Source organism: Lynx canadensis, chromosome D4, assembly GCF_007474595.2.
Source record: "Lynx canadensis isolate LIC74 chromosome D4, mLynCan4.pri.v2, whole genome shotgun sequence".
Taxonomy (NCBI): Eukaryota; Metazoa; Chordata; class Mammalia; order Carnivora; family Felidae; genus Lynx; species Lynx canadensis.
The window spans coordinates 71,899,757-71,926,764 of record NC_044315.2 but is presented as its reverse complement, the minus strand read 5'-3'; the positions used below and the strand labels follow the sequence as shown (position 1 = coordinate 71,926,764).

The 27,008-nt window shown below is 35.5% G+C and overlaps 1 protein-coding gene across 1 annotated transcript in view; it reads left to right on the top strand.

Moving 5' to 3' along the window:
* Positions 1-27,008, top strand: part of SHOC1 (shortage in chiasmata 1) — an 84,344-nt gene that overhangs the window by 9,496 nt on the left and 47,840 nt on the right. Inside the window, exons 4-10 of the mRNA XM_030294203.1 lie at positions 582-669; positions 7,489-7,673; positions 17,273-17,435; positions 20,585-20,681; positions 22,510-22,660; positions 23,607-23,708; positions 24,776-24,881. Of these exons, the coding sequence (XP_030150063.1) occupies positions 582-669; positions 7,489-7,673; positions 17,273-17,435; positions 20,585-20,681; positions 22,510-22,660; positions 23,607-23,708; positions 24,776-24,881 (892 nt within the window). The remainder of the gene's footprint in view (positions 1-581; positions 670-7,488; positions 7,674-17,272; positions 17,436-20,584; positions 20,682-22,509; positions 22,661-23,606; positions 23,709-24,775; positions 24,882-27,008) is intronic.

Here is a 27,008-nt window from a genome sequence, read left to right as displayed (position 1 = left end):
TAATAACTAGTAAGAAGTAACATTGGTGGTAGAATGCAGCTCCTTTGACTCTTAACTTCACTCAGTCACTTCCTCTGACATTAGTATATGACATGATCCTTCTTTTAGGAAACCAAGGGTCGAATTTGAGAGACAAGCTATAGACACCTAAAATTTTAAAATATGGCTGTTGTGATTATGTACCAGAGTGAGTGCTACTGACAATATTATGGCCCTTCGAGGGGAATATATCAGAGTGAGCTGAAATGGTTAATAATAAAAGCTTTATGAGGAATAATACAAGTTGTTGAACAGGAATATCTAGGATGGTAAGGCTGTATGAGCAAAAGAGAGATTGTAAAGATGAGGATGGTATGTGCAGGTGGTATTGTTCTGACTATAATTGAGGGGTTTTTTTGGGGGGTGAGTTGTAATAATGAGAATGATTATTTAAATATCTGGAATCTGGTATAATTTTGGGAAAAATTACATTTGTGAACAAAGAAAGATAACACCATGATATAAAAGATTCATATTTAGCTTCCTTGTATTAAGTGTAAAAGAAAATTCTAGAAGCTAATATTTACCATTCTGCTTTCTAGCTTCAGCTGTTTCAGTGCCGGGAGTGACAGATCTCTCAGTCTTGGATCAATGGAAAGCAAGTCTCTTTGTGGAGGATTTTCTTGAGAAGTATGTGTCCTTAACCTCAATCTCCCTTTACATCTAGGAGATAAACATTAAGTTCTCCAGACACCTGAAGAGAGAAGATCCTTTCCTTTGTACCCTAACAGATTTTATTCTTTTATCTGAAGAAAAAGCCCTAATCTGAACCACAAAGGGGGATTTATACCCTCTTTGAAAAATTTTTTTTTGTTTATTTATTTTGAGAGGGAGAGAGAGAGAGAAAGAGGGATCCCAAGCAGGCTCCTCACTGTGACAGCACAGAGCCCAATATGGGGCTTGAACTCACGAACCATGAGATCATGACTTGAGCCAAAATCAAGAGTCAGTTTCTTAACTGACTGAGCCACCCCTCCACCCTGACTTATACCTTCTTTTTATCTTCTCATTTATCACATATTAACTGTTCTCTATGCATTTGTGTTGCAAAAGACACATGAAAATAAAACAAATATGTTATTATGCTTTTAATTAGTAAGGAAACTTCTTATAGAAAATGTCTATAGAACACCTTATATTAAAACCAGTTTTTTGGGGGCACCTGGGTGGCTTAGTTGGTTAAGTGACTGACTCTTGATTTTGGCTCAGGTCATGATCTCACAGTTCATGAGATTGAGCCCTGTGTTGGGCTCTGTGCTGACAGCATGGAGCCTGCTTGGGATTCTCTCTCTCCCTTTCTCTCTGCCCCAACCCTACTCATCCTCTCTCTCTCTCTCTCTCTCAAAATAAATAAATAAGCTTTAAAAAATAATAAAATAAAGTAAGTCTTTTATCCTATAGTATAAATGCAGATTTAAGGCTATTTTCTAACATACTTTGTCAAAACATTACTTATTATTCAGTCATTCGTCAAATATTTATTATATATCATCCTATGTGATGCAAGTCTCTGCTCTCAAAGAACACAAGAAACTAGGGAGTAGAGATTTATAAACTAATTACAATACAATATGGGAAGTATAATGACAGAGGTAGGAACACAGAACATAATATACGGAAGAACATCTAACCCAGTCTACATTATTAATATAGACATAAATTAGAGATTCCAGTGCAAAGGTAAAGAGTTTGTTGCTTTACTTTGTACAAAGAGTGCTGATCAGGGGCACCTGGGTGGCTCAGTTGGTTAAACATTTTTGTTGTTGTTGTTAAGTTAGCAAATATACAGTGTAGTCTTAGCTTCAGGAGCAGATTCCTGTGATTCATCACTTACGTACAACACCCAGTGCTCATCCCAGCATCTGACTCTTGACTTTGGCTCAGGTCATGATCTAATGATTCATGAAATGGAACTCCACATCAGGCTCATTGCTGACAGCGCAAAGCCTGCCTGGGATTCTCTTCCTCTGTCTCTGTCCCTCCCCTGCTCATGTACGTGCATGCATGTGTTTTCTCTCTCTCTCTTTCTCAAAATAAACAAATAAACTTAAAAAAAAAGAGTGCTGACCTAGGAAGGATATAGTTATTATTCATGTTTTCAGGTTTTTAATAATTTAAGTTGTCCTTAGTTGTGCTGGAAAGAAACAAATTACCTATTTAAATGTGTCCAGACTCAAAATCCTGAGAAGCCCATTTTTTTGAGAGAGAGAGAGAGAGAGAGAGTGTGTGAGCTGGGGAAAGGGGCAGAGAGAGAGACAGAGAGAATCCCAAGCAAGCTCCATGCCTAGCATAGAGCCAGACATGGGGTTTGATCCCACAACTCTGGAATCATGACCTGAGCTGAAATCAAGAGTTTGGATGTTCAACTGACAGAGCCACCAGGTGCCCCCCAAATACCATTTCTATCATCTAGGAATTTAAAAGTCAGATTAGGAAGATAACATATAAACATTATTTATAATTAAAAATTATAAATTAATTATAACAAAAATTAACCTTGTAAGGATTAAATGATAATATGACTATCATGAAGTCTATCACAAGGCCTAAGGCCAACACAAGGTATGTATTGCATGACTAAACTGAGCTGTGAGGAAGCAGGAAGATGTAGTTAAAAGAGCTCTGCTCCATGAAATCCAAAAGATGTGGATTTCAAGTCTTGATTTGAAACGTCAAAGTCAAGTACTACTTACTTTGACAAGTTCTTGTCTCTCTGTGACCCTCATTCTCTTTGTCATTATAATGATGCTGGAGCAGTGCTTCTCAAACTTTAATGTGCATATGAATCACCTGAGGATCTTATTAAAAATGGAGATCCTGATTCAATTGGTCTGTGTTGGGGCCTGAGATTCTGCACTTCTAATGTGCTCCTAGGTGTGCTAATGCTGCTGGCCCAAGAACCTACTTTAAGTAACAAGAAACAAGATGATCTCTAAGATCTCTTCACCCTATGAGTTAGATTGGTAGCGCTGTGCATTTATAAGTGGGAGAGATTAGCTTCACAAAGAAGTAGGAACTGAGCTTGAGCTGGACATTGAAGGAGAAAATAACTAGAGAGAAAGTATTTCAGCCAAAGGAAACAGCATATTTGAAAGCATATCAAGAATATACAGTAAGTTCCAATAAAGGCAGTGATCTGGCTACTTTGATTCAAACAAGATTCATGTATGAGAGAAATGGGAGGCCCTGAAAGAATGGACACCTCACCATATCTGACCTTACATTCATTTTGCAGCACCAAGATAGAGTCCATGACAAAGAAGGTGGACCTGTGGCACCACCTAGAATCACATTTACATTTCTTGGCTTCTCTGTAGCTAAACACAGCCATGTGACTAAGTTCTTCCCAATGGAATATTAAGCAAAAGAGGCTTATTCAAACTCTGGGGAATGTCCTTGAAAGGAAGCAGCCATGTTTTTCTCCTTCACTTTTCTCCTTCCCAATGCTGGAATAGAGATGTAATGACTGCCTACAGCAACCAGCTTGGATTATACTGACAAGAACTAAACGTAGGAGTCAATGAGTGGAACAAAAGGATACTGCATCCCCTCTACCACCACACCACTCTCCCAGCATTTCCATGTGGTCGCTAATCCAGAAGCTCTTTGAACCCCATCTTTTTGGTTTCCTATGAAGGCTTCATTACACACACATGTTTGATTAAATCGTAGATCATTGGCAATTGATTCAGCCTCCAACCCTTGTCTCCTCCCTGGAGAGCAGAGGGGTGGGTCTGAAATTCTAGCCCTCTGATCACATGATTGGTTCTCTGGGCAACAGGCAGTTTTCCAAAAGTCACTTCATTAACATAACCAAATATACCTTTATCACTTTCAATACTTAGGAAATTCCAAAGGCCTTAGGAGTTCCTTGCCATAAATAGAGATGAAGACAAAATATACATTTCTTATTATAAAACACAATATGGGGCACCTGCATGGCTCAGTCAGTTAGGCATCTGACTTCGGCTCAGTCGGTTAGGCATCTGACTTTGGCTCAGGTCATGATCTCATGGCTTGTGGGTTCGAACCCCACATCAGGCTCTGTGCTGACAGCTCAGAGCCTGGAGCCTGCTTTGGATTCTGTGTCTCCCTCTCTCTCTGCCCCTCCTCCACTTGTGCTCTGTCTCTCTCTGTCTCTCAAAAATGAATAAATGTAAAAAAAAATTTTTTTAAATAAAACACAATATGACACATACAATATGGGATCTTTTGTGCTGGCTTCTTTCACATAGCAAAATGTTTTCAAGGTTCATCTGTGTTGTAGCATGTATTGACACTTCGTTTTTTGGGGGGCCAAATAATATTCCATTGTGTGGACATAGCACATTTTATTTATCCATTTTTAGTTGATAGACATTTAGGTTGTTTTCAGTTTTGGGCAAGTATGAGTAATGCTGCTATCAAGATCTGTGGATGAGTTTTTGTGCATACATATCATTTAATTTCTCTAATAGTGGAATTGCTATATCACATGGTAACTCAGTGTTTAACTGTTTGAAGAATTGCCAAATTTTTCAAGCAACTGTACCATTTTGCATGTCTACCCACAGTGTATGAAGGTCACAATTTGTTTACATCCTTGTCAACACTTATTGTTTGCTGTCTTTCTGATTATAGCCATCCTAATGGGTGGCTCATTGTATGTCATTGTACTTTGATTTGCATTTCCCTCATGGCTAATGATGTTTAGCATCTTTTTATGTAATTATTGGCCTTTATCTTCTTTGAGAAAATGTTTATTCAAGTTCTTTGCACATTTTTTAGTTGGTTTATATGTCTTTTTATAATTGAATTTTAAGGGTTTGTTATATATTCTAGATACAAGTCTCTTATCAGATACATGATTTATAAATATTTTCTTCTGTGGATTGTCTTTTTGCTTTCTTGATGGTATCCTTTGGAGCGCATTTTTTTTTTATTTTGATGAAGTCCAATTTATCCATTTTTTCTTTTGTCACTTGGGCTTTTGGCATCATATCTGAGAAGGCTTTGCTTAATCCAAATCATGAGGATTTACTCCTCTTTTCTTCTAGGACTTTGCCTGGAATTTTTTTTTTTAAGACACAAATCAGATCATGTTATAACTTACTGACCATATGCCATTGCATGTAGAGTAAAATCCAAAGTTCTTGCCAGATGTTATAATGTCCAACATGATCTTGTCCCTGCCTATGTATCTAACCTTATTCTGTTCCAGTCACCCTGTTCTTTCTGCTTTTCTTAGAATATGCCAACCTTGTTCCCCAGAGTACCCTACGATTATTCAGGTAGCTGTGGAATTATCAGCTCCTCAGCTGGCCGTACACTAACTACCCTCTCTAAAATATACCTCTTACCAACCCTCTGGCTGTTACTTGAAGTCCTAATATTTTATTCATAACAGTTTTCCCCCACCTGACATTATGTTATTTGTTTGTTTGTTTGTTTGTTTGTTTATCATCCTACTAATAGGTAAACTTCATGAGGGTAAGAACACTGTTTTGTTTTACCACTCCATTCTCAGTGCCTAAAATGGTGTTAGCACATTATAGACGCTCAGTAAATATTTCTTTTAGATTAAGGAATTAGTGAATTGGAGTGGATGAACTTACCCAAGTACCATGATATGGAAAGACAGCAAACACCATCTAGACTGGAAGCCTGGGAAATACCAGTATCTACAGGTTAGGCAGAGGAGGAGACACCAGTGAGCAAAGAATAGATAATATTGGACAAGGAGGTAGGAGGAGATCCAGGAAATACTTTTCTTCATAGAACATTTATATCTAGGGAAAGAGATTTCTCTGGGTTTTCTCAAAATGGTACTACCAAGGATTATTACAAAGTGCTCACCCTACCAGTAATATTTAAAACCAAAAGGATAACTGTGATATAAGTGCTAAACTTAAGTGTATAAAGATTCACATAGGAATCAATGGTCTTATGAGTAATATGGACCTGGGTGAGTTGAAAATTTTTTTCTTGTACCTTGCATTATCTTAAAGAGTAAAGGAGAAAATTTAGAGAATTTTCTATATGTGATTTGAAGATATGGCATATTCATTTTTCTCCAGTTACATTGGGGAGTTATATTGATTTTGGTTCTCTCAGTCTGTGTAGGGAATCAGTGAGGCTAAAATAGTTTAGGATATCAGGGAGAAAAAGGTATATTAGAATATATAGCTAAAAGGTGTATTAGACTGTGTAGCCAATAATATATTTATTTGTTAGAAAATTCATTAAAAAGATCTCTTATAAGGGGGCACCTGGGTGGCTCAGTTGGTTAAGTGTCCAGCTTCAGCTCAGGTCATGATCTCACAGCTTGTGAGTTCAAGCCCTGCATCAGGCTTGCTGCTGTCAGCGCAGATCCTGCTTTGGATCCTCTGTCTGCCCCCCCACCTTCCTCCCCCAGTCATGCTTTCTCTCTCTCTCTTTCTTTCTCTCTCTCTCAAAACTAAATAAACATTATTTAAAAAATCTCTCATAAGTCCAAATATCCCAATGTTACAGACAGTGACAGATATACCTGGATGAATCAGCAAACAGGCAAAGTATGGGCAAAGTCAAGGGAGACAAAAAATGTGCCCAGATTAAGCAACTGCAGGAAGTTGTTAACACTCTAAGCTTGAAGCAGCAAAAGGACTGAGCAGTAATCAACCCAGTAAGAACTGCAGCTAGTTATAGGAGAGGGGCTGTCTGACAAGAGATGTAGCCATTGGTAGAAGAATGCAGCCACTTTGAAACTGGCCCAGAAGAGAAGGATTTGGGAAGAATAATATCCAGACCTCTCTTCCCACCTTTGATCTCCTGCCAATGCTTCCTATTGGCTTCCTATTGGCTGAACCCAACCAGAAGCCAGAGGGCAAGAGAGTTTAGTTTGGTCATGGAGATCAGCTTCCTAGTTTGAAGAACAGAATATAAAATGTTGGATAGTGATATGGAAAAGCAGACATTGAATACCCAACACTATGGCAATTTGGCAATGCATGGCAAATCTGCATACCTTTAACCTCATCATTTCCGTTTTTAGGAAACATTTTGAGAAAACAATTAGGCAAGTGCATAAAGATATTCCTTGCATTATAATAGCAAATGATTACAACAAATTTAAATTGCTAATAATAGGGAACTGTTTGAGTCAATTATGGTTTACCAATACAATAGGATCCTGTTCATGTGTTCAAAAATAAAGTGAGTGTACATTGGTTGATATGTAAATGTACTCATATTTTATTGTTTACCAGAAAAGGCAGGTTTCATATGTGCATGAATCCACTTTTGTGTAAAAATATTCAAAAGTAATTTAAAAAGTACACAGTTTTTTAAATCTCTTGAGTATTGGGGTTATGGGTAATTTTTCTCTGTGTCTGTTGGAATTTTGTAATTTTACAATGAACATATACTATTTGTTAAATAAAGATGCTTTAAAATGACATACATAAAATCAGTAATTTTATACTGTCATAGAAAAACAATCACAGGAATGGTGACCCAGATTAACTGTGAATTTGAGGAAGTTGTTCCAAGTTCAAACCCAAACTCCCAAAGTGAAGTAGAGGAAACCAGTTTATACACCCATGAGGACTACACTGAAGTCTTTACACTTGTCAGCGGTTTAGAAAAATATCCAGCACTTCAAGCACAGAATGAAGGTAAAACATTTGTTATTTCTATCATTATAAAACATATCTTAGTAACATACAGTTGTTCATTTTGGTGAATTTTTTTAATTGGATTTTTAATTTTTCTATTTTATTAAAGGTATCCACCTGCAAAATTATAATTCCAAGCTTTGCCACATTATGGAAATACTTGTCTTTCATCTTCATCCCCTTTTTGTGAATTTGGTTGTTTTTGGAGTTTATGTGTGCTGGGCCTCAAAATAGCATCAGGGACTTGATCATAGTGTGTTCACATCATATTACTACAATGATATTAGCATCTGTGCAAGGATCTGATGACACAGCAACCTGGTATAACTTTAAAGTAGTAGATTATTAAATGATGGCTGTATTTTATTTTCCAAAATATACTAAAGATTTTCTGTCTCATCTAATTTATGTGAAACTATAATTCAAAGTAGAGATGGAATAGTTGCAGTATTAGATCAGGAAATTCACCTAGTTTTTACAAACTTACCATAAATAATAATTAAAGTACATTTTATCCAAATTATATTCCAAATTTTCATCTTCCTAAAAGGTGTTGAATTCTTCCAACTTGCTGAGAACTACTTTTCTTGTACGTGGAACAGCCTATTCCCTTTTAAAATAAAAAGACTTAAAGTTTAAGGTATGCTATAGCTTGAGCTACAATAACCTAACAGATAAATAATATATAATAATTTGGTCCTTTTACTACTGTTTTTATGCAAATATATAAATTGTGTATAAGATTTTTAATGTTGGCAAACAGGTGTGTGATGATATAGAGTTAAATCCCTCTTATAGTTTGAGATGAAAGAGCGTAAGAAATTTCATTAAAGACTAAACTTGAGAGAATGATGTATTAGGAATAATCTGAATTTGGAGTCAGAGGATTTGATCATAGTCTGAATCTACTCTTAAAAAGTGGTGCAATTTGGGGACGGTTATTAAAAATTATGGTTTTCAATTTTCTTTTATAATTTCTTTTAATTCTTCTAATTTTCTTATAAAAATGTGGGGATTCAGGGGTACCTGGGTGGCTCAGTCGACTGAACACCTTACTCTTGATTTCAGCTCAGGTCATGATTTCAGGGTTGTGAGATAGAGCTGTGTATTTGGCTTCACGCTGAGTGTGGATCCTGCGTAAGATTCTCTCTCTCCCTCTGCCCCTCCTTACTGCTTGTGCACTCTCTGTCTCTAAAAATAAAAAAATAAAATTAAAAAAAATAATAGAAATATAGGGATCAACTAATATATATGTACATGTAAAGAGATGGTGTATAAAAATAACAGATACACAAACATAGCTATTATTATTAATGTGGAAAACCAGAAGCTGTTATTGGCAAACTTCATAATATCTACCATCAACTAGAGTCAGAAGCTTCTTTAACTACTATTCACTGAATGCAAATATGCTTGGGTCGGGTGCCTGGGTGCCTCGGTTAAGTGTCCGACTTTGGCTCAGGTCATGATCTCATGGTTCATGGGTTTGAGCCCAGTGTTGGGCTCTATGCCAGCTCAGAGTCTGGAGCTGGCTTCAGATTCTGCATCTCCCTCTCTCTCTCTGCCCCTCCCCTGTTTGGGCTGTCTCTCTCTCTCTCAAAAATAAGTAAACATTAAAAAAATTTTAAGAAATATGCTTGGGTTTCCTAAATATATATCCTATATTGCCTTTGGGGTCTTATGTCATTAGACATCATTTTATAAATTTACATTTGCAATTTGATTTATTTTCTTTGCAGCTATATTGATTGCTGCCAGATTTATAGATACTTTGGTCTCAATGTTTAAATCAAAAGGAATGCATTATGCTTTGAAATTCAGTTGCTACTGTAAATTCTCTGTCTTAAAAGAATGCCATTAATTACTAAATTATAAGTTGATTTCAAAACATATATTTCTTAAAGACAAAAACAGTGGGTAATTTTCTTTTATTGTTTGTTGGTTTGTTGATATGTAGTAATTTTGCTACAACATTCACATGTTATTTGTCAGTAAATGTAATAATTTTATGCATATCCTTTTAGACATCCCAGTAATATATAATCAAATGTAAATGTAGCTTTATTTTTAATTTAATGTAATATAATTTAATTTAAAAATTTCTACGTTTTTATTTAAATTCTAGTTTAATATTGGTTTCAGGAGTAGAATTTGGTGATTCATCATAACAAGTGTCCTCTTTAATACCCATCACCCATTTATCTCATCCCCCATCCACCTCCCTCCATCAACCCTCAGTTTGTTCTCTATTGTTAAGAGTCTCTTATGGTTTGCTTCCCTCTCTCTCTCTTTTCTTTTTCCCTACCCATATGTTCAGCAATTTTGTTTCCTAAATTCCACATGTGAGTGAAATCATATGGTAGCTGTCTCTCTCTGACTTATTTCGCTTAACATAATATCCTCTAGCACCATCCACATCATTGCAAATGGTGAAATTTCATTCTTTTTGATGGCTGAATGATATTCCACTGTATATATAAACCACATCTTCTTTGTCCACTCATCAGTTGATGGACATTTGGGCTCTTTCCATAATTTGTTTTTGATAATGCTGCTATAAACATCAGGGTGTGTGTACCCCTTTCAATCTGTATTTTTGTATCCTTTAGGTAAATACCTAGTACTGCAACTGCTGAATTATAAGGTAGTTCTATTTTTAACTTTTTGAGGAACCTCCATGCTGTTCTCCAGAGTGGCTGCACCCGTTTGCATTCCCACCAAGAGTGTAAAAGGGTTTTCCTTTCTCTGCATCCTTGCCAGTATCTGTTGTTTTCTGTATTGTTAATTTTAACCATTTTGATAGGGTGTAAGGTGATATCTCATCGTGGTTTTGATTTGTATTTCCCTGATGATAAGTGATATTGAGCATCTTTTCATGTGTCTGTTAGCCATCTGGATGTCTTCTTTGGAAAAATGTCTATTCATGTCTTCTGCCCATTTCTTAATTGGATTATTTGTTTTTCAGGTGTTGAGTTTGATAAGTTCTCTATAGATTTTGGAGACTCATCCTTTATCAGATATGTCATTTGAAAATATGTTCTCCCATTCTGTAGGCTGGCTTTTTGTTTTGTTGTTTCCTTTGCTGTGCAGAAGATTTTTATCTTGATGAAGTCCCAATAGTTCATTCTTGCTTTTGTTTCCTTTGCCTCTGGTGGCATGTCTAAGAAGAAGTTGCTCCAACCGAGGTCAAAGAGGTTGTTGCCTGTGTTCTCCTCTAGGATTTTGATGATTTCCTGTCTCACATTTAGGTCTTTCATCCATTTGAATTTATTTTTGTGTGTAGTGTAAGAAAGTGGCCCAGTTTCATTCTTCTGCATGTTGCTATCCAGTTTTCTCAACACCATTTTGAAGAGACTGTCTTTTTTCCATTGGATATTCTTTCCTGCTTTGTCAAAGATGAGTTGACCGTATAGTTGTGGGTCTATTTCTGAGTTTTCTATTTTGTTCCATTGATCTATGTGTCTGTTTTTGTGCTGATACCCTACTGTCTTGATTACTGCAGCTTTGTAATATAGCTTGAAGTCTGGAACTGCGATGCCTCCAGGTTTGCTTTTCTTTTTCAGAATTGCTTTGGCATTTGGGGTCTTTGATGGTTCCATACAAATTTTGGGATTGTTTGTTCTAGCACTGTGAAAAATGCTGGTGGTATTTTGATAGAGATTGCATTAAGTGTGTAGATTGCTTTGGGTAGTATAGATATTTTAACAATGTTTTTTCTTCCAGTCCACGAGCATGGAATTCTTTCCCATTTCTTTGTGTCCTCTTCAGTTTCATTCATAAATGTTCTATAGTTTTCAGAGTAAAGATCACTTTATTTTTAATTTTTTAAGAAAGTTGCACATGCATTTAGTTTAGAGAGGCAAATAGTTATTCAAAGTTTATAATAAAAAGCATCAGTCTCTGGCTTCATCAACCACCCATATATTTTTCCAGCTTTATTGAAGTATAATTAATAAATAAAAATTGTAATATATTTAAAGTGTACAATGTGGTAACTTAACATACATATACATTGTGAAAGATTCCCATTCATTGAATTAACACATCCATCACTTCACATATTCACTTTCTTCTTCTTCTTCTTCTTCTTCTTCTTCTTTTTTTGGTAAGAACACACTTAGGTTCTATTCTTTTAGCAAATTTCAGTTATACACTACAGTATTATCAATGATAGTTACCATGTTATACATCAGATCCTCACACCTTATTCTGGAAGTTTGTCTGTTTTACCAGTCTCTCCCTATTTCCCCACAGCCCAGCCCCATGGCAACCACCATTCTACTCTCTGTTTTCATGAGTCCTACTTTTTTTTTAGATTCAACATATAAGTCATACCATGCAGTATTTGTTGTTCTCTGCCTTGTTTATTTCACTTAGCAAAATGTCCTTTAATGTTCATTCATATTGCAAATAGCAGGATTTCCTTATTTTTTAAGGTTGAACAATATTTGTGTGTGTGTGTGTGTGTGTGTGTATAAAACATATTTTCTTTAAAGCACATTTTCTTTATCCATTCATCTATGGACAGACACTTACATGGTTTGCATGCCTTGGCTATCGTGAATAATGCTACAGTGAGAGTGTCTACAGGTATCTCTTTATGACATTGATTTTGTTGGCTGTCTGTTTCTGACTTTACATTTATATCTTTTTTTTTTTTGTCTTATTATGCTGACTAGGACCTCCAGTACATTGTTCAATTCAAGCAGTGATGGTTGCCGTCTTTGTCTTGTTCTTGACAGTAAAGAAGATACTCTAATGTTTCACCATTAAGAATGATGTAAATACCATTTCAGTGGTGAATCATTTACAGTGTTTACATCAGTTTCAATGGTGAAATGTTGAAAGAATTTATTGGGCTGAGGAAGCTCTTTCTGTTCTGAGTTTGCTAAGAGCTTTTGATCATGAATGAGGACTGAACTATGTTTTCTACGTCTATTAAAAAATATCTACATTCTAAATATATAGAATATCCCTTTATTAAAAACTTCCAAATCTATAATCTAAACATAAATCATTTTACTCTTGAGATCATATTTTGTCTGTATTATATTATTTTTAAATATTAACATTGGGAACATTTCAGCACATAGTTATCTTCAAAAGCATGGCTTTTCAAAATAAGTCAGTCAGAGAAAGACAAATATCATATGATTTCATTCATATGTGGAATTTAAGATACAAAACAGATGAGCATAAAGGAAGGGAAGCAAAAATAAGATAAAAACAGGGAAGCAAACCATAAAGAGACTCTTAAATACAGAGAACAAACAGGGTTGCTGGAGGGGTGTTAGGTGGGGGGATGGGCTAAATAGGTGATGGGCATTAAGTGGAGCACTTGTTGGGATGAACACTGGGTGTTCTATGTAAGTGAGAAATCCCTAAATTCTACTCCTGAAATCATTATTGCCCTCTATGTTAACTAACTTGGATTTAAATAATAAAAAAAAGCATGGCTTTTAATGACCCTAGTTTTAAATCTTATGTATGTATCATACATCTCCCAATTTGAGGACACTAATGTTTTTTTTAGTTAAAAAATTTTTTAATGTTTATTTATTTTTGGGAGACTGTGCATGAGCAGGGGAAGGGCAGAGAGAGAGGGAGATGCAGAACCTGAAGCAGGCTCCAGGTTCTGAGCTGTCGGCATACGAGTTGTGAGATCATGACCTGATCTCACTGACCTGAACCAAAGTTGGACACTTAACCGACTGAGCCACCCAGGCACCCCACTAATGTTGTTTTTAATTTCAAATATGTACATGAACGTATGCTTCCATTTCCAATTCTTTCCTTGGAGTGAATTTGTGGAAGTGGAATTATCTGATATATGTATTTCTTTTAGCTATTTGTCCACTAGCATGATATGAGGATACCCTGTTCACAGCAACCTTATCATCATTGGGTATATTACTACTAATATTATGTTAATATATTTTAACCAATGTGATGGACAAAAATTATGTTTTTACTTGTATTTTAAAAATTATTCATGTTTACTGGCCATTTATATATTTTTATTTTGTGAAATGATTCTCACTTTTATCTATTTTAAAAAAATTTTTTTACATTTATTTATTTTTGATAGAGACAGAGCACAAGTGGGGGAGGGGCAGAGAGAGAAGGAGACACAGAATCTGAAGCAGGCTCCAGGCTGTCAGCACAGAGTCTGATGCGGGGCTCGATCTCACAAACTGCAAGATCATGACCTGAGCTGAAGTCAGACGCTCAACTGACTGAGCCACCCAGGCGACCCTATCTATTTTTCTATTATATATATTAAATATAGGAATAGAAGATATATTTGTTAAAAGATATATTTAATATATTTGAAATTAACTAGTTTCATTAGTGTTTTCTTTTAAGGTTTCTTTCATTGCTTTTATACTTAGAAAATTCTTCCTTAAATTAGATAAATATTTATTCATATTTTCTTTTAGGTTTTCCTTAAGACTTTGGTATATCTTTAAAAGTACAGATATCAGGGTGCCTGATAGTGCAGTTGGTTAAGCATCCAACTTTGGCTTAGGTCATGATCTCATGTCTTGTGGGTTCGGGCCCGTGTTGGGCTCTCTGCTGACAGCTCAGAACCTGGAGCCTGCTTTGGATTCTGTGTCTGCCTCTCTCTCTACTTCTCCCCCACTCATGCTCTCTTTCTCTCTCACTCAAAAAATGAATAAACAGGGGCGCCTGGGTGGCGCCGTCGGTTGAGCGTACGACTTCAGCCAGGTCACGATCTCGCGGTCCGTGAGTTCGAGCCCCGCGTCAGGCTTTGGGCTGACCGCTCAGAGCCTGGAGCCTGTTTCCGATTCTGTGTCTCCCTCTCTCTCTGCCCCTCCCCTGTTCATGCTCTGTCTCTCTCTGTCCCAAAAATAAATAAACGTTGAAAAAAAAATTAAAAAAAAAAAAATGAATAAACATTAAAAATATAAATAAATAAAAGTAAGAATAAAAAATATTTTTTCCAAATGTGTTGGCAGTTGTCTCAGTTTCATTTATGGAATAGTTTTTCCTTTCTCTACTGTTTAGAAATGCCACTTACAAAATATGCTAAATCCTTGCCCACATTAGAATGTTTCTGGATTTTCTATTATATTCTATTGATTTATCTGTAATTGTATCATACAGTTTTAACTATTTAATATATAATTATAACATGTATTAATAGTATATATGTTTTTGCTTTTAAAATTTTTTTCCCTACTCTCATGTCCTTATTCTTCCAGATTTACTTTCAGTAAATTGGTTTTCCACATTCCAAAACAGATCTCTTGACAAATTGAAATGTCATTGGGATTTTTACTTTTTTTTTTTTTTTTTTTACCATAGTTAGTCTTACTAGCCAGGAAAATGGTTTATCTGGGCTTTTATTCAGTTTTTAATGGTCTTCATTAAAGTTTTAGTTTCCTGCATATACTTTCTTGCTCATTTTTGTTATGTTGCTTCTTCAATGTTTGTATACTTGTCACCATTATGAATGAATTTTGCCATTAATTTTTGAGGTTTTTATATGTTTGAAAACCATAGATTTTATTTTTTTTATCAGACACCTAGTGAACTCCTTTATTTGTTTTCATTTAGTTATCTTGGGTTTCCTAGGAAGACACAAGAATCTTCTGCCAAGAATAAACTTGTCTTTCGTGTCAGTAGACCTCTATTTTCTGTTGCTTTTCATAGTTAACTAGCTAAAATTTTGTTTCTTTATAACAATTTAACACTCTTTTACAATAGAAGAAAACAGTCTCCTCATATCCGTGTTGGTACATAGAAGAGCTGTAAGAAAGTAAGAACTCCAGGAAATGTTGTATAACCTTAAGACTATAGGAAGTAGTACCCTTCCTAAAACAATTATTGTGTGGTTACAAAGAACATTGGTTATGGTGTGATGCTGCCCTCAAGTGGCTCTTTCAAAAAAGGGTGCTTGGAAAACAGGACTTCATAACTGATAGATGTTTCCATGCACTCACAGAAATACTAGGATGAGCCGTTGGAAGGGAAGATGGCTAGAGGGCCTGTGTTTGGAAGTGCAAGGTGGAGACAGGGATATAAACAAATGCTGTTTGTGGTTTTGCTATGAATATGACTTCGTTAATACTTACAGAATGGATGTATGAATGAACAATCTTAAATGGTCTCACATAGGCCCTATTTAGACATTGAATTGATTGGCTGGCTTTCTTTGGTATATAAAAGAACTATGCCATGAAATTGAGAACTCTTGGCCATGAAATTATTAGGAACTTAACAGGTTCAGTAAGTAATCTCTTAGGAGGCCAGTTTATAGAACAAGTTTTCTTGGCATTTCAAGGTAGCACCAGGCAAAGGGATGTTTCCTGGCTGCCTTCTTAACACCACATATTTATTAAACATATGCATACCAATGATGTAATTGGTTATGGGAGACATCACTCCATGCTATTTGTCTCTCATGCCATTCTAAAAGTACCTAAATGAAAGGCCACTACCCAGAACAAGAGACTGTTGCTCCTCCCTCAGTGGGGCTTTTGCTTTTGAAATTTGGCTTTCTGAGCAGTTTTTCATCTGAACTTAGATTTTCCTTTTCCTCTTTCCACTCAGGATCTCACTGAAGAACAGGAGCAAGTTTTATGTTCTCTCCCTTGGCTCGGAAACTGTTTAAAGCACTGACACAGTTGGCTAAGATTTTAAAATAACTTGAACATCATAGGGTGGGGATAGGAGAAATTTATTCCAGCAATTAACTGTTAGCTATAGTATTTCCTAATATATAATATGTATCACACTTCTCAAGTAGATCTTGCCATATAACTTTCGTTGTAAAATTGACTATAATTTTCTACTTCTAATTTACAATAGAAACAATTTTTTTTTTTTTATCATTGCAGTGATAGAATCTGAGTTGATCTCATTCGTAGGTTTTGTAGACCATCTCCATTCTCTACATCTCAGAATCTCTGGGGATGAATTAGAGACTTTAAGAGGTAAAATGATTCGGGGCACCCGGGCTCAGTTGGTTAAGCTTCCGGCTCTTCACTTCGGCTCAGGTCATGATTTCTACGGTCTGTGAGATTGAACCCCTCATCGGGTTCTGCACTGACAGTGTGGAGCCTGCTTGGGATTTCTCTCTCCCTCTCTTTCTGCCCTTCCCCCACTTGCTCTCTATCTCTCCAAGTAAATAAAAAACTGAAAAACAAACAAACAAAAAAGAGGTAAAATGATGCAAAGAAAAGACTAGGTTCAGAAAAAGTCAAATGCTTTTATTTCTTTACAACTTTGCTTAGGCTACTCCTGGTTGTTTTGAAGCATAAGGCCGTAAGATATTTTCCTCCCTTGATTAAACTAATCTCTGTTGAAAAATAAAAAATGAAGCATTACAACTCTTTCAGGATGTTTGGTTACTACTCGGTGTACTAAGTAATACTAAAATCTATTGAGCTTTTACCTATATGCTAATCCTATGCAGCATGCTTTATATGCACAATACAATGAAGAACTAAGGACTTTAAAGTGTGTTTGAAAATCCTACCTATATCTAATGGCTGACTGCAGTAACTATCTAGATCCCATTGTGTAACTTTTAGATTTTTTTCTTATTCCTCTACATTTCTTTTTTTTTCCAGATTTTTCTATTGATGAAGAAATAATTTTTGTAAATAGCTTGATGTCCTATAAAAGTCAGCTACCAACTTTGCATACTCTGTTGAGTAGGCTAAAACTATATTTGATAAATGACCCCATTTTAGATTTCAAAGGACAGATCTTCACAGAAGCTAATTTCTTCAGGTACTTAATTGTCCAATGTTTATTATATATATATATATATATATATATATATATATATATATAATATTTGGCATTTAAAAGAATTTAAGTTTATTGATTTAATTAAGATAGACCTGTCTTTAAAATTATCAACATTAAATATAAAACTTTTTCTACTTAAGTTTACCGAAATCAAAGAAATTCATATTATCTCTGTTGCAATTTGTTAACAAAAATACAACTTAAAATGATCGTTAATACTGTCTCAAAAGATTTTATGGGTAATTGTTTTTGTTTTTGTTTTAATTTACATCCAAGTTAGTTAGCATATAGTGCAACAATGATTTCAGGAGTAGATTCCTTAATGCTCCTTACCCATTTAGCCCATCCTGCCTCCCACAACCCCTCCAGTAACCCTCAGTTTGTTCTCCATATTTATGAAGCTCTTCTGTTTTGTCTCCCTCCGTGCTTTTATATTATTTTTGTTTCCCTTTCCTTATGTTCATCTGTTCTGTGCCTTAAAGTCCTCATATGAGTGAAGTCATATGATATTTGTCTTTCTCTGACTAATTTTGCTTGGCATAATACCCTCTAGTTCCATCCATGTAGTTGCAAATGGAAAAATTTCAGTCTTTTTGATTGCCAAGTAATACTCCATTGTATATCTATATACCACATCTTCTTTATTCATTCATCCATCGATGGACATTTGGGCTCTTTCCATACTTCGGCTATTGTTGATAGTGCTGCTATAAACATTGGGGTGCATGTGCCCCTTCAAAACAGCATTCCTGTATCCCTTGGATAAATACCTAGTAGTGCAGTTGCTGGGTCACAGGGTAGTTCTATTTTTAATTTTTTGAGGAACCTCCATACTGTTTTCCAGAGTGGCTGCACCAGTTTGCATTCCCACCAGCAATGCCAAAGAGATCCTCTCTTTCCACATCCTTGCTAACATCTGTTGCCTGAGTTGTTAATGTTAGCCATTCTGACAGGTGTGAGGTGGTATCTCATTGTGGTTTTGATTTGTATTTCCCTGATGATTTGTATTTGATTTGTATTTCCCTGATGATGAGTGATGTTGAGCATTTTTTCATGTGTCAGTTGGCCATCTGGATGTATTCTTTGGAGAAGTATCTATTCTTGTCTTTTGCCCATTTCTTCACTGGATTATTTGTTTTTTTGGGTGTTGAGTTTGATGAGTTCTTTATAGATTTTGGATACTAACCCTTTATCTGATATGTCGTTTGCAAATATCTTCTCCCATTCTGTCAGCTGCCTTTTAGTTTTGCTGATTGTTTCCTTCGCTGTGCAAAAGCTTTTTATGTATGTATGTATGTGTGTATGTATATTTATGTATTTTTGAGAGAAAAAGAGTGGAGAGGGGGAGAGGCAGAGAGAGAGGGAGACACAGAATCCGAAGCAGGCTCCAGGCTCTGAGCTGTCAGCACAGAGCCTGATGTGGGGCTTGAACTCATGAACCATCAGATCATGACCTGAGCCAAAGTCAGATGCTTAATCTACTGAGCCACTCAGGCGCCCCTATTTTTTATAATTTTTATTTTTTTAAGGTTTATTCATTTTTCAGAGATAGAGAGACAGAGCATGAGCAGGGGAGGGGCAGAGAGAGAGGGAGGCACAGAATCTGAAACAGGCTCCACGCTCTGAGCTGTCAGCACAGAGCCCGATGCAGGGCCCGAACTCACGGACGGCGAGATCATGACCTGAGCTGAAGTGGGACACTCAACCAACTGAGCTACCCAGGCACCCCAGATGTTTTTTATTTTGATGAGGTCTCAATAGTTCTTTTGCTTTTGTTTCCTTGGCCTCTGAAGAGGTGTTGAGTAAGAAGTTGCTGCAGACAAGGTCAAAGAGGTTTTTGCCTGCTTTCTCCTTGAGGATTTTGATGGCTTCCTGTCTTACATTTATGTCTTTCATCCATTTTGAGTTTATTTTTGTGTATGGTGTAAGAAAGTGGCCCAGGTTCATTTTTCTGCATGTCGCTGTCCAGTTTTCCCAGCGTCACTTGCTGAAGAGACTGTCTTTATTCCATTTGATATTCTTTCCTCCTTTGTCAAAAATTAGTTGGCCATTCGTTTGTGGGTCCATTTCTGGGTTCTCTGTTCTGTCCCATTGATCTGAGTGTCTGTTTTTGTGCCAGTACCATACTGTCTTGATTACAGCTATGTAATACAGTTTGAAGTCCAGGATTGTGATGCCTCGTGCTTTTCTCCTGGTTTTCTTTTTCAAGATTGCTTTGGCTATTCGGGGTCTTTTCTGGTTCCATACAAATTTTAGGATTGGTTGATCTGGCTGTGAAGAATGCTGGTGTTTTGATAAGTATTGCATTGAATATGTAGATTGCTTTGGGTGGTATTGACATTTTAACAATATTTGTTCTTCCTATCCAGGAGCATGGAATGTTTTTCCATTTTTTTGTGTCGTCTTCAGTTTCTTTCATAAGCTTTCTATAGTTTTCAGTATATAGATTTTTCACCTCTTTGGTTAGGTTTATTCCTAGGTATTTTATGGTTGTAAATATTTTTTTTTAATTTTTTAATGTTCATTTATTTTTGAGAGAGACAGAAAGAGAGAGAGAGAGAGAGAATGAACACCTGAAGTAGGAAGGAGCAGAGAGAGGGAGACACAGAATCTGAAGTAGGCTCCAGGATCTGAGCTGTCAGCACAGAGCCCGATGCGAGGCTTGAACCCACAGAATGGCGAGATCATGACCTGAACTGAAGTCAGACACCCAACCGCTGAGCCACCCAGGTGCCCCAAGTTGTAAATATTTTTTAAAGGAGAAAATATTCTGGGCACCTGGGTGGCTCAGTCGGTTAAGCATCCAACTCTTGATTTTTAGCTTAGATCATGATCCCAGGGTCATGGGAACAAGCCCCAAGTTGGGCTCTGTGCTGAGCGTGGAGCCTGGGTAACATTCTCTCTCTCTCTTCCTCTGCCCCTCCCCCATTTGTGTGAGCTTTCTCCCTCTAAAAAAGAAAAATAAAGGTAAAAATATTCTTCATGTGCTCACAAGTCTAGTTGTTATCAATATCTTATCATTGCTTTACCTCAACTCCAGTTTTAATCATTGTGTAGTTTGATTGACTACATTTAGTATGTACCTTGCTTTTAGTAAACACTAACTTAATGTTTCATTTTTTGTTAAGGGAATCTTTCTCTTTTCAAGGAGATTTGAAAAATTTTGTGAAAGAAGATTTTTACATGGATAAAGAAAACTTTTGTCAGGAAAAACTAGAAGATACAGTAGGTTTAAATGAAACTGTAATACTTGCTTTCAGTAGTATTTTTGTAAAAGTTAGTAAAGCACACTTTATAAATTTTAATACATTGACCATCTACTACTGTCAAGTTTAAAAAGATTTGGTAATGAGTTGAATATATTAATAGTGGAGTCAAATTTAAGATAATGGTTCTAATCTTTAGCCACACATTGGAATTACTTGGATAGTTTTAATAAAATACTGAAGCCTAGGTCCTACTCAGATATATTCTGATTAAACTCATCTGTTTTGCAGCCCAGGTATAATGAATTTAAAAACCTTCTTAATGATTTTAATAAATATACCTGGTATAAGACATTAGGTGGCCATGTTCTAATTTACAAAATGGAGACAAGCTATAATTGTTGATTTTGATTTATGAGTTAAACACAAAACAGCACACACTATGTAAGAGAAGTGATCTCACTGAAATAGTAAGAATAAATATAGGCTGAGACTTCATTTTAGGTGATGCCAATGGTTAATAAGGAAGATAGCATCTTTCATATTAAAGATCAAATTTTGGGGCACCTGGGTGGCTGAGTCGGTTAAGTGCCTGACTCTTGATTTCGGCTCAAGTCATGATCTCATCATGGTTCCTGAGTCTGAGCTCCATAGCAGGCTCTATGCTGACAGCATGGAGTCTGCTTGGGATTCTCACTCCCTCTCTCTCTGCCCCTCCCCTGCTCACTCTCTCTTTCTCTTTCATTCTCAAAATAACTTTAAAAAAAAAAAGATCAAATTTCTCAAAAGCACCCCCTCTTTTTTAGTATACAGTTCCAATAGCACACAAAATTGTTGTTATGATATTAGTACAAAGAATTTTAGCAATTGAGAGTAAAAACAACTTTTTGAAGCATAGCAAACTCAAAAAACTAGGCCCACATAGATTAGATGCATTTATAAAATTACTTTAAACATTTTTTTGAGACAACTAAAAATATTGTATATTTGGGGCTTAAAACATTCAAAGGAGATAGATATATCCATATCTTAAGGCATTTAAAAGGTTTCCTTACAATTAAAAATTTTAACACACATGGTGAAAATATTAATTCACTTATTATCCCCTTTCTCTAGTCCCCCTCTTCCTCACCCATTAGCTCTGAGAATTATGCACATAGAATCCAGTTCTGTAGGAATGAAAGAGAAGGGTATTTAATGAAGTGCAGTGAAGATCCATTCCATTTCATTTACCCCTTTTACTTCTCCCCAATCATCATCTCTGATCTGCTGCAGTTACTGCTTTTAACGTAGAATTTTTAAAATTTGTTATTAACCCAAAAGAAGATATTTCTGCATCTGGGGATATTGTATATCACTAGTGTAATCAGTAGCCATAAAAGACATTACTCAGAACATTGCTTATAACACATTTTTGGCTAGTATACCTCTGTTTTTTTAAAGTGTTTGCATAACATTAAAATTTTTGAATGTTTAGTTTAAAATTTGGTATACCAATTAGGGGTGCCTGGGTGGCTCAGTTGGTTAAGTGTCCAACTCTTGATTTTGGCTCAGGTCATGATGTCACTGTGAGGTTGAGCCCTGCATTGGGCTCTGAACTGACAGTGCAGAGCCTGCTTGGGATTCTCTCTCTCCCTCTCTCTCTGCCCCTCCTCCACTTATGTGAAGATGCTGTCTCTCAAAATAAATAAATAAACTTTATAAGTAAATAAATAAATCAAATTTGGTACACCAGTTAAAGTTATAAAATTATATAAATTTAATATAAATTATATATATCTGTTTATGAATCCAGAAATATTTATCTGGAAAATCTCCCTAAAAACTTGTTTTACAACTTATTTCAGCCATCAGTTTTGCTTGAGTGTGAATTCTTAATACCTACAAGCCTCAAACAAGAAGTTGATATCCCATCACTCACCAAACTAAAGGAATCGTTAAACTTAATGCCAGAAATAATAAATTATGTAGATGAAAATGAAAAGCTTTTCAAAAGAGGTGAGAATAAATTTAAAAGTATATTACTTGTAAAACTACTTAATAATGTTTGTTGTAAAAAATATGTTGATTAAACTGTTTTCTGAACCTCCAGATTTTTGAAGTGTTTATAGTTTACATGGTGGAATCTTAGAATTATTGTTGATGAGATTCTTTTCTCATTGTCTTTCTCTTTATATACTTGCAAACTTAAAACCTCTCTGAAATTAACCATGTCAAGATAATTACACAAATAAAGCTAAATCACCTATGACTTATTCTAATTTTTAAAAATTGTTTTCTTATAAACAATGACAAAGTACTAACAACTCTTAGGCTGAGTTTAGTTATATAAGGAGAAGCACAGAGTGACGTTATGACTCATGGAATCAGATGACTGGGAGAATCATAACCTAAAATGTAGATGTTTTTATCCCAGTTAGATTTAGTAAATATTGTTGAATTCTTTCTAATGACAATTTAAGCCCAAATATTTAACTACCTTTTTATTTAATTCCAGTTGAAATCATCAAAGATGTATAATATTACAAAGGAGGAAAGGGAGATTTATGATGTCCATTAAGGACAGGGATGCTTGCCATTAATAGATCACAGACTTAAAGGAATCCTTGCAGACAAGGCTAAATCAAGTGAATTACTGATCAATCTATAAGTCAAAGCAAAGGAATGAAAAGTCAGTCTAAGAAAGTTGATCAAATTCATACCAGAACTTGAAAACATAGTAGAGCTTAAAACTGCAGAGTGGCCCACTGGCTTGTTAGGAGGACAAAATCTATGAATGCTAATGTAAAGGACAAGTGACTTTACTGAAGTGTTACACTCCCAGCCTTCAGTTGGCTCTGATGGTATACTAAGTAAAACAGAGTCATTACCACAGTGGAATGAGAAAGATTACCAAAAAACTGATGTAATAGTTATGCTGATAGTAAACTTTCTTCCTTTTCAGATCTTACTACCAAGCATGGAATTGGCATTGAGGATATAAAATGCAGCTCCACAGAGATTTTGGCCATTCAAAGCTATGGTGAACCGGAGTACAATCAACCAGGTAGAAATTTTGAATAAATCATTGAGTTTATCAGAGATTACCTCTATGTGATGTAAAAGTACAATACATTCACATATAAGGTCTACTATGAGACAGTTTTCACATTTAAAACTTGATTATTGCAATCCAAGTTGTCATTTTTTTCTCTTATCTATCCATTTACATTTGTTATGGTAATTAACTCTATCCTTCTGGCATCAAAACTGAATAATATACAGAGAGAATTAAAAGATTGAGGAAGAATGGAGGAAATAGCATTAATATTAAGATCAGAAATCTTATTATAGTTCAGTAAATAAAATTTTATATTTTATCTCAGTGTTAGTAATCTTGCTGACCCTTGTTATACTTTTGTAAATTTGACTTTTTAATCACCCAAAACAGTCCTATCATTTTTATTATTATTATCCTACCAGATTTGGACTCTGAATCATCTTTTGTTCCACTGTAATGCCAAATTGTGTTGCTTCTTAACTATGTTGATGGTACTGTTATTTAGTTACATTTTGGAAGTTTTATTTATGAAAGTGATAGAAACACACCGACTACTTATGAATAAATGAGTTTCAGTTTCTCAAGCCCACCCTATAAATCTGTAACTCTGTGTTGGGCCACCTAGACTCTAGTTTTATTAAGGTAAAGTATTAGTCGCCATTAATACTATTTACTTAACTTCACCAATATTTCGTATGGAGATAAAAGTAGTACTGTCTCTGTAGTACTGACAACATAAGTTTCAGAATTAAAAGCATTATTACATATAAGACTCTTAGAGTTTATTTCATACTATAAACTCAATATAGTTGTCAGTGTATTTTTTTTAAATCACCACTATCACAGTTGAGATACCATGAGATAAATGTGTAAGTCCTTATATGGAAATTTAAAACTATCATTTTGTATTTCAAGTAACCCAAATGTCTTTTTACTAAAAAATTATTTTTGAAAATTTTTATTGTAACAGAATGATCAACATAATAGTTATTTATAAAAAAAGTTCCAAATTATACTTAATTTTATTTAAGGTTTATATAATTTGTTATTTTTTAAACTTTTATGTATTCTAGTCGAGTTAGAAATGCCACTAACTCATCTATATCAAACAAACCAACATTCTTCCATGACTTCATTAACAGGACTTCAGACATTTCCATTTTCTCCTAGTGAAAAAATGTAAGTAAAGAACTTACTACATTTTACCTACTAAAATGTAAGTAAAGAACTCAAATTGTGGGACACCTGGGTGGCTCAGCTGGTTAAACACCGGATTCTTGATTTCCATTCAGGTCATGGTCTCAAGGTCATGGGACTGAGCTCTGTGTTGGGCTCTGTGCTGAGTGTACAGAGCCCGCTTGGGATTCTCTCTCTCCCTTTCTCTCTGCCTCTCTGCCTCTCTCTCTCTCTCTCTCTCTCTCTCTCTCTCAAACTAAAAATAAATAAACATTAAAAAATATATATTAGCAGGGTTGGATTCATTCTAAGATGTCTTTCCTTGGCTTCTAGATAACTTCTCTTCTTATGGTCTTTCCTCCGTTTGTGTCTGTCCTAATTTCCTAATCTTATAAGGACATCAGTCATATTGGATTAGTAGCCATCTTAACCACCCACCTCATTTTAACTTAATTACCTCTTTAAAGTCCGTCTCCAAATACAATCACATTCTGAGGTACTGAGAGTTAAGGCTTCAGTATATGAATTTTGGTCACAATTCAGCCCATAATAAGCAACTAAGAGCCCTGAACTAGAGTCAGATTGCCTGACTGTATCACTTATTAGCTCTGTGACCTTAATTGCCCTGTGCCTCAGTTTCCTTATCTGTAACATTGGGATATTTATAGTATATACCTTTCAGGGTTGTTATGAGGCCTTTTAAGAGATTTTCAAAGCTTTCTGACCAGGAATAGCCAAGGACCACAGGGCAGTGTGGACAGGGGTCCCTCCATAGATTTGGCTGTCAAATTACTCCTCTAGGAGTACTAGGGGTCACATCCCATCTCTAATAGATGACATCCACTGACCTTGTTTACCTGCCAATGTACTATTGGTGTTGGGGGAAGTAGACATGTAGAACCAAGTATTGATCCACAAATCTGTTCAATTCCCCATTGTTTCTGCACAGTATAGTCTGTAATCTCAGAATTGACATTGTAGGGCTGGATCATTGTATTCTAGTTTGAGCCAAAATTGTATAGATAGCTTAATAGCCAGCATTTTTGCCCTCCAGGGGACTCTTAGATACCTTTGGTTGTTATCTTCTACCATGTGGCATATATGTAACTTATTTTCTAAATTAGATTAATCTGCTATCCTGGAATTGTTGATCCATTCCTCTGCTCTGAGGCTAGTTACAAAACTAGGAGCATAACCAGTAGAGTCCCTTTGTTCCCCACTGTAATCCTGAAACTTAATGAGTGACGAATCCAAAATAATATATTTTCAGGAAAATTATAAGAAAGTATAAAAATATCTGATGAATTGTTCCCAGAATGGACACTTTGGGAGCTGAGTATTGAGTTTTGAGTTCTTATACTGAGTTTTGAGTTCTTAGCTATGATTGACTGATACATCAGAGAACACTGCTGTTGGGTTACTTGGGAGTAACTCATCCCTAGCTACTCAAGATTTCTATTAATGGTCTCAGGAAGGTGTCACAGCACAAGATGGAGGTGTCTGGTATTGAGGATCCCAATTACCTTGTTTTGGCAAAGAATTGTGTCATTTGGGGGATAAATTGGTGATATACAGAACTCTACAATGAACCAGAACTGCCCATATCAGATATGAGCTCTAAAAAATAGCATCGAACAAGTACAGAAACTACATATAATTTGTTTAAATACTTTCAGTCCCTTTGCTGAGGTGCAGATATTTATTTGTAGGATGTAAACTATCTTTTTTAGTGCTCTTTTACTCCATATACCCTAATCCATCTGTTAAGGCAGATTGGCAATCAGAAACAGAAACTAGCAGAAATTAGTACAATCTTGAATTTCAATCTGATATTAAAAGTATTTACTTAACTATAATAAACTCCTTTTAATTACACAAGTTATATATCTAATTGTTATAACTCAAATGTCTAATTAGAATTTATGAAACTTAAGTCTTTCCTATGTTTTATGCTTTCCCTAAAGTTAGAACAAAGAAGGCTTTTTTAAATTAGCCAAATGTTTCCAGTTTTCAAAGAGTTTGTAAGGAGAACATGAACCCACCTAGTCTAGAGAAAATGCAAACAAACTTGCAATGCTTCAAGTTGAGCTCTGTTGTGTTTGGGAGAAAAAAATTTAACCAGAAATATAT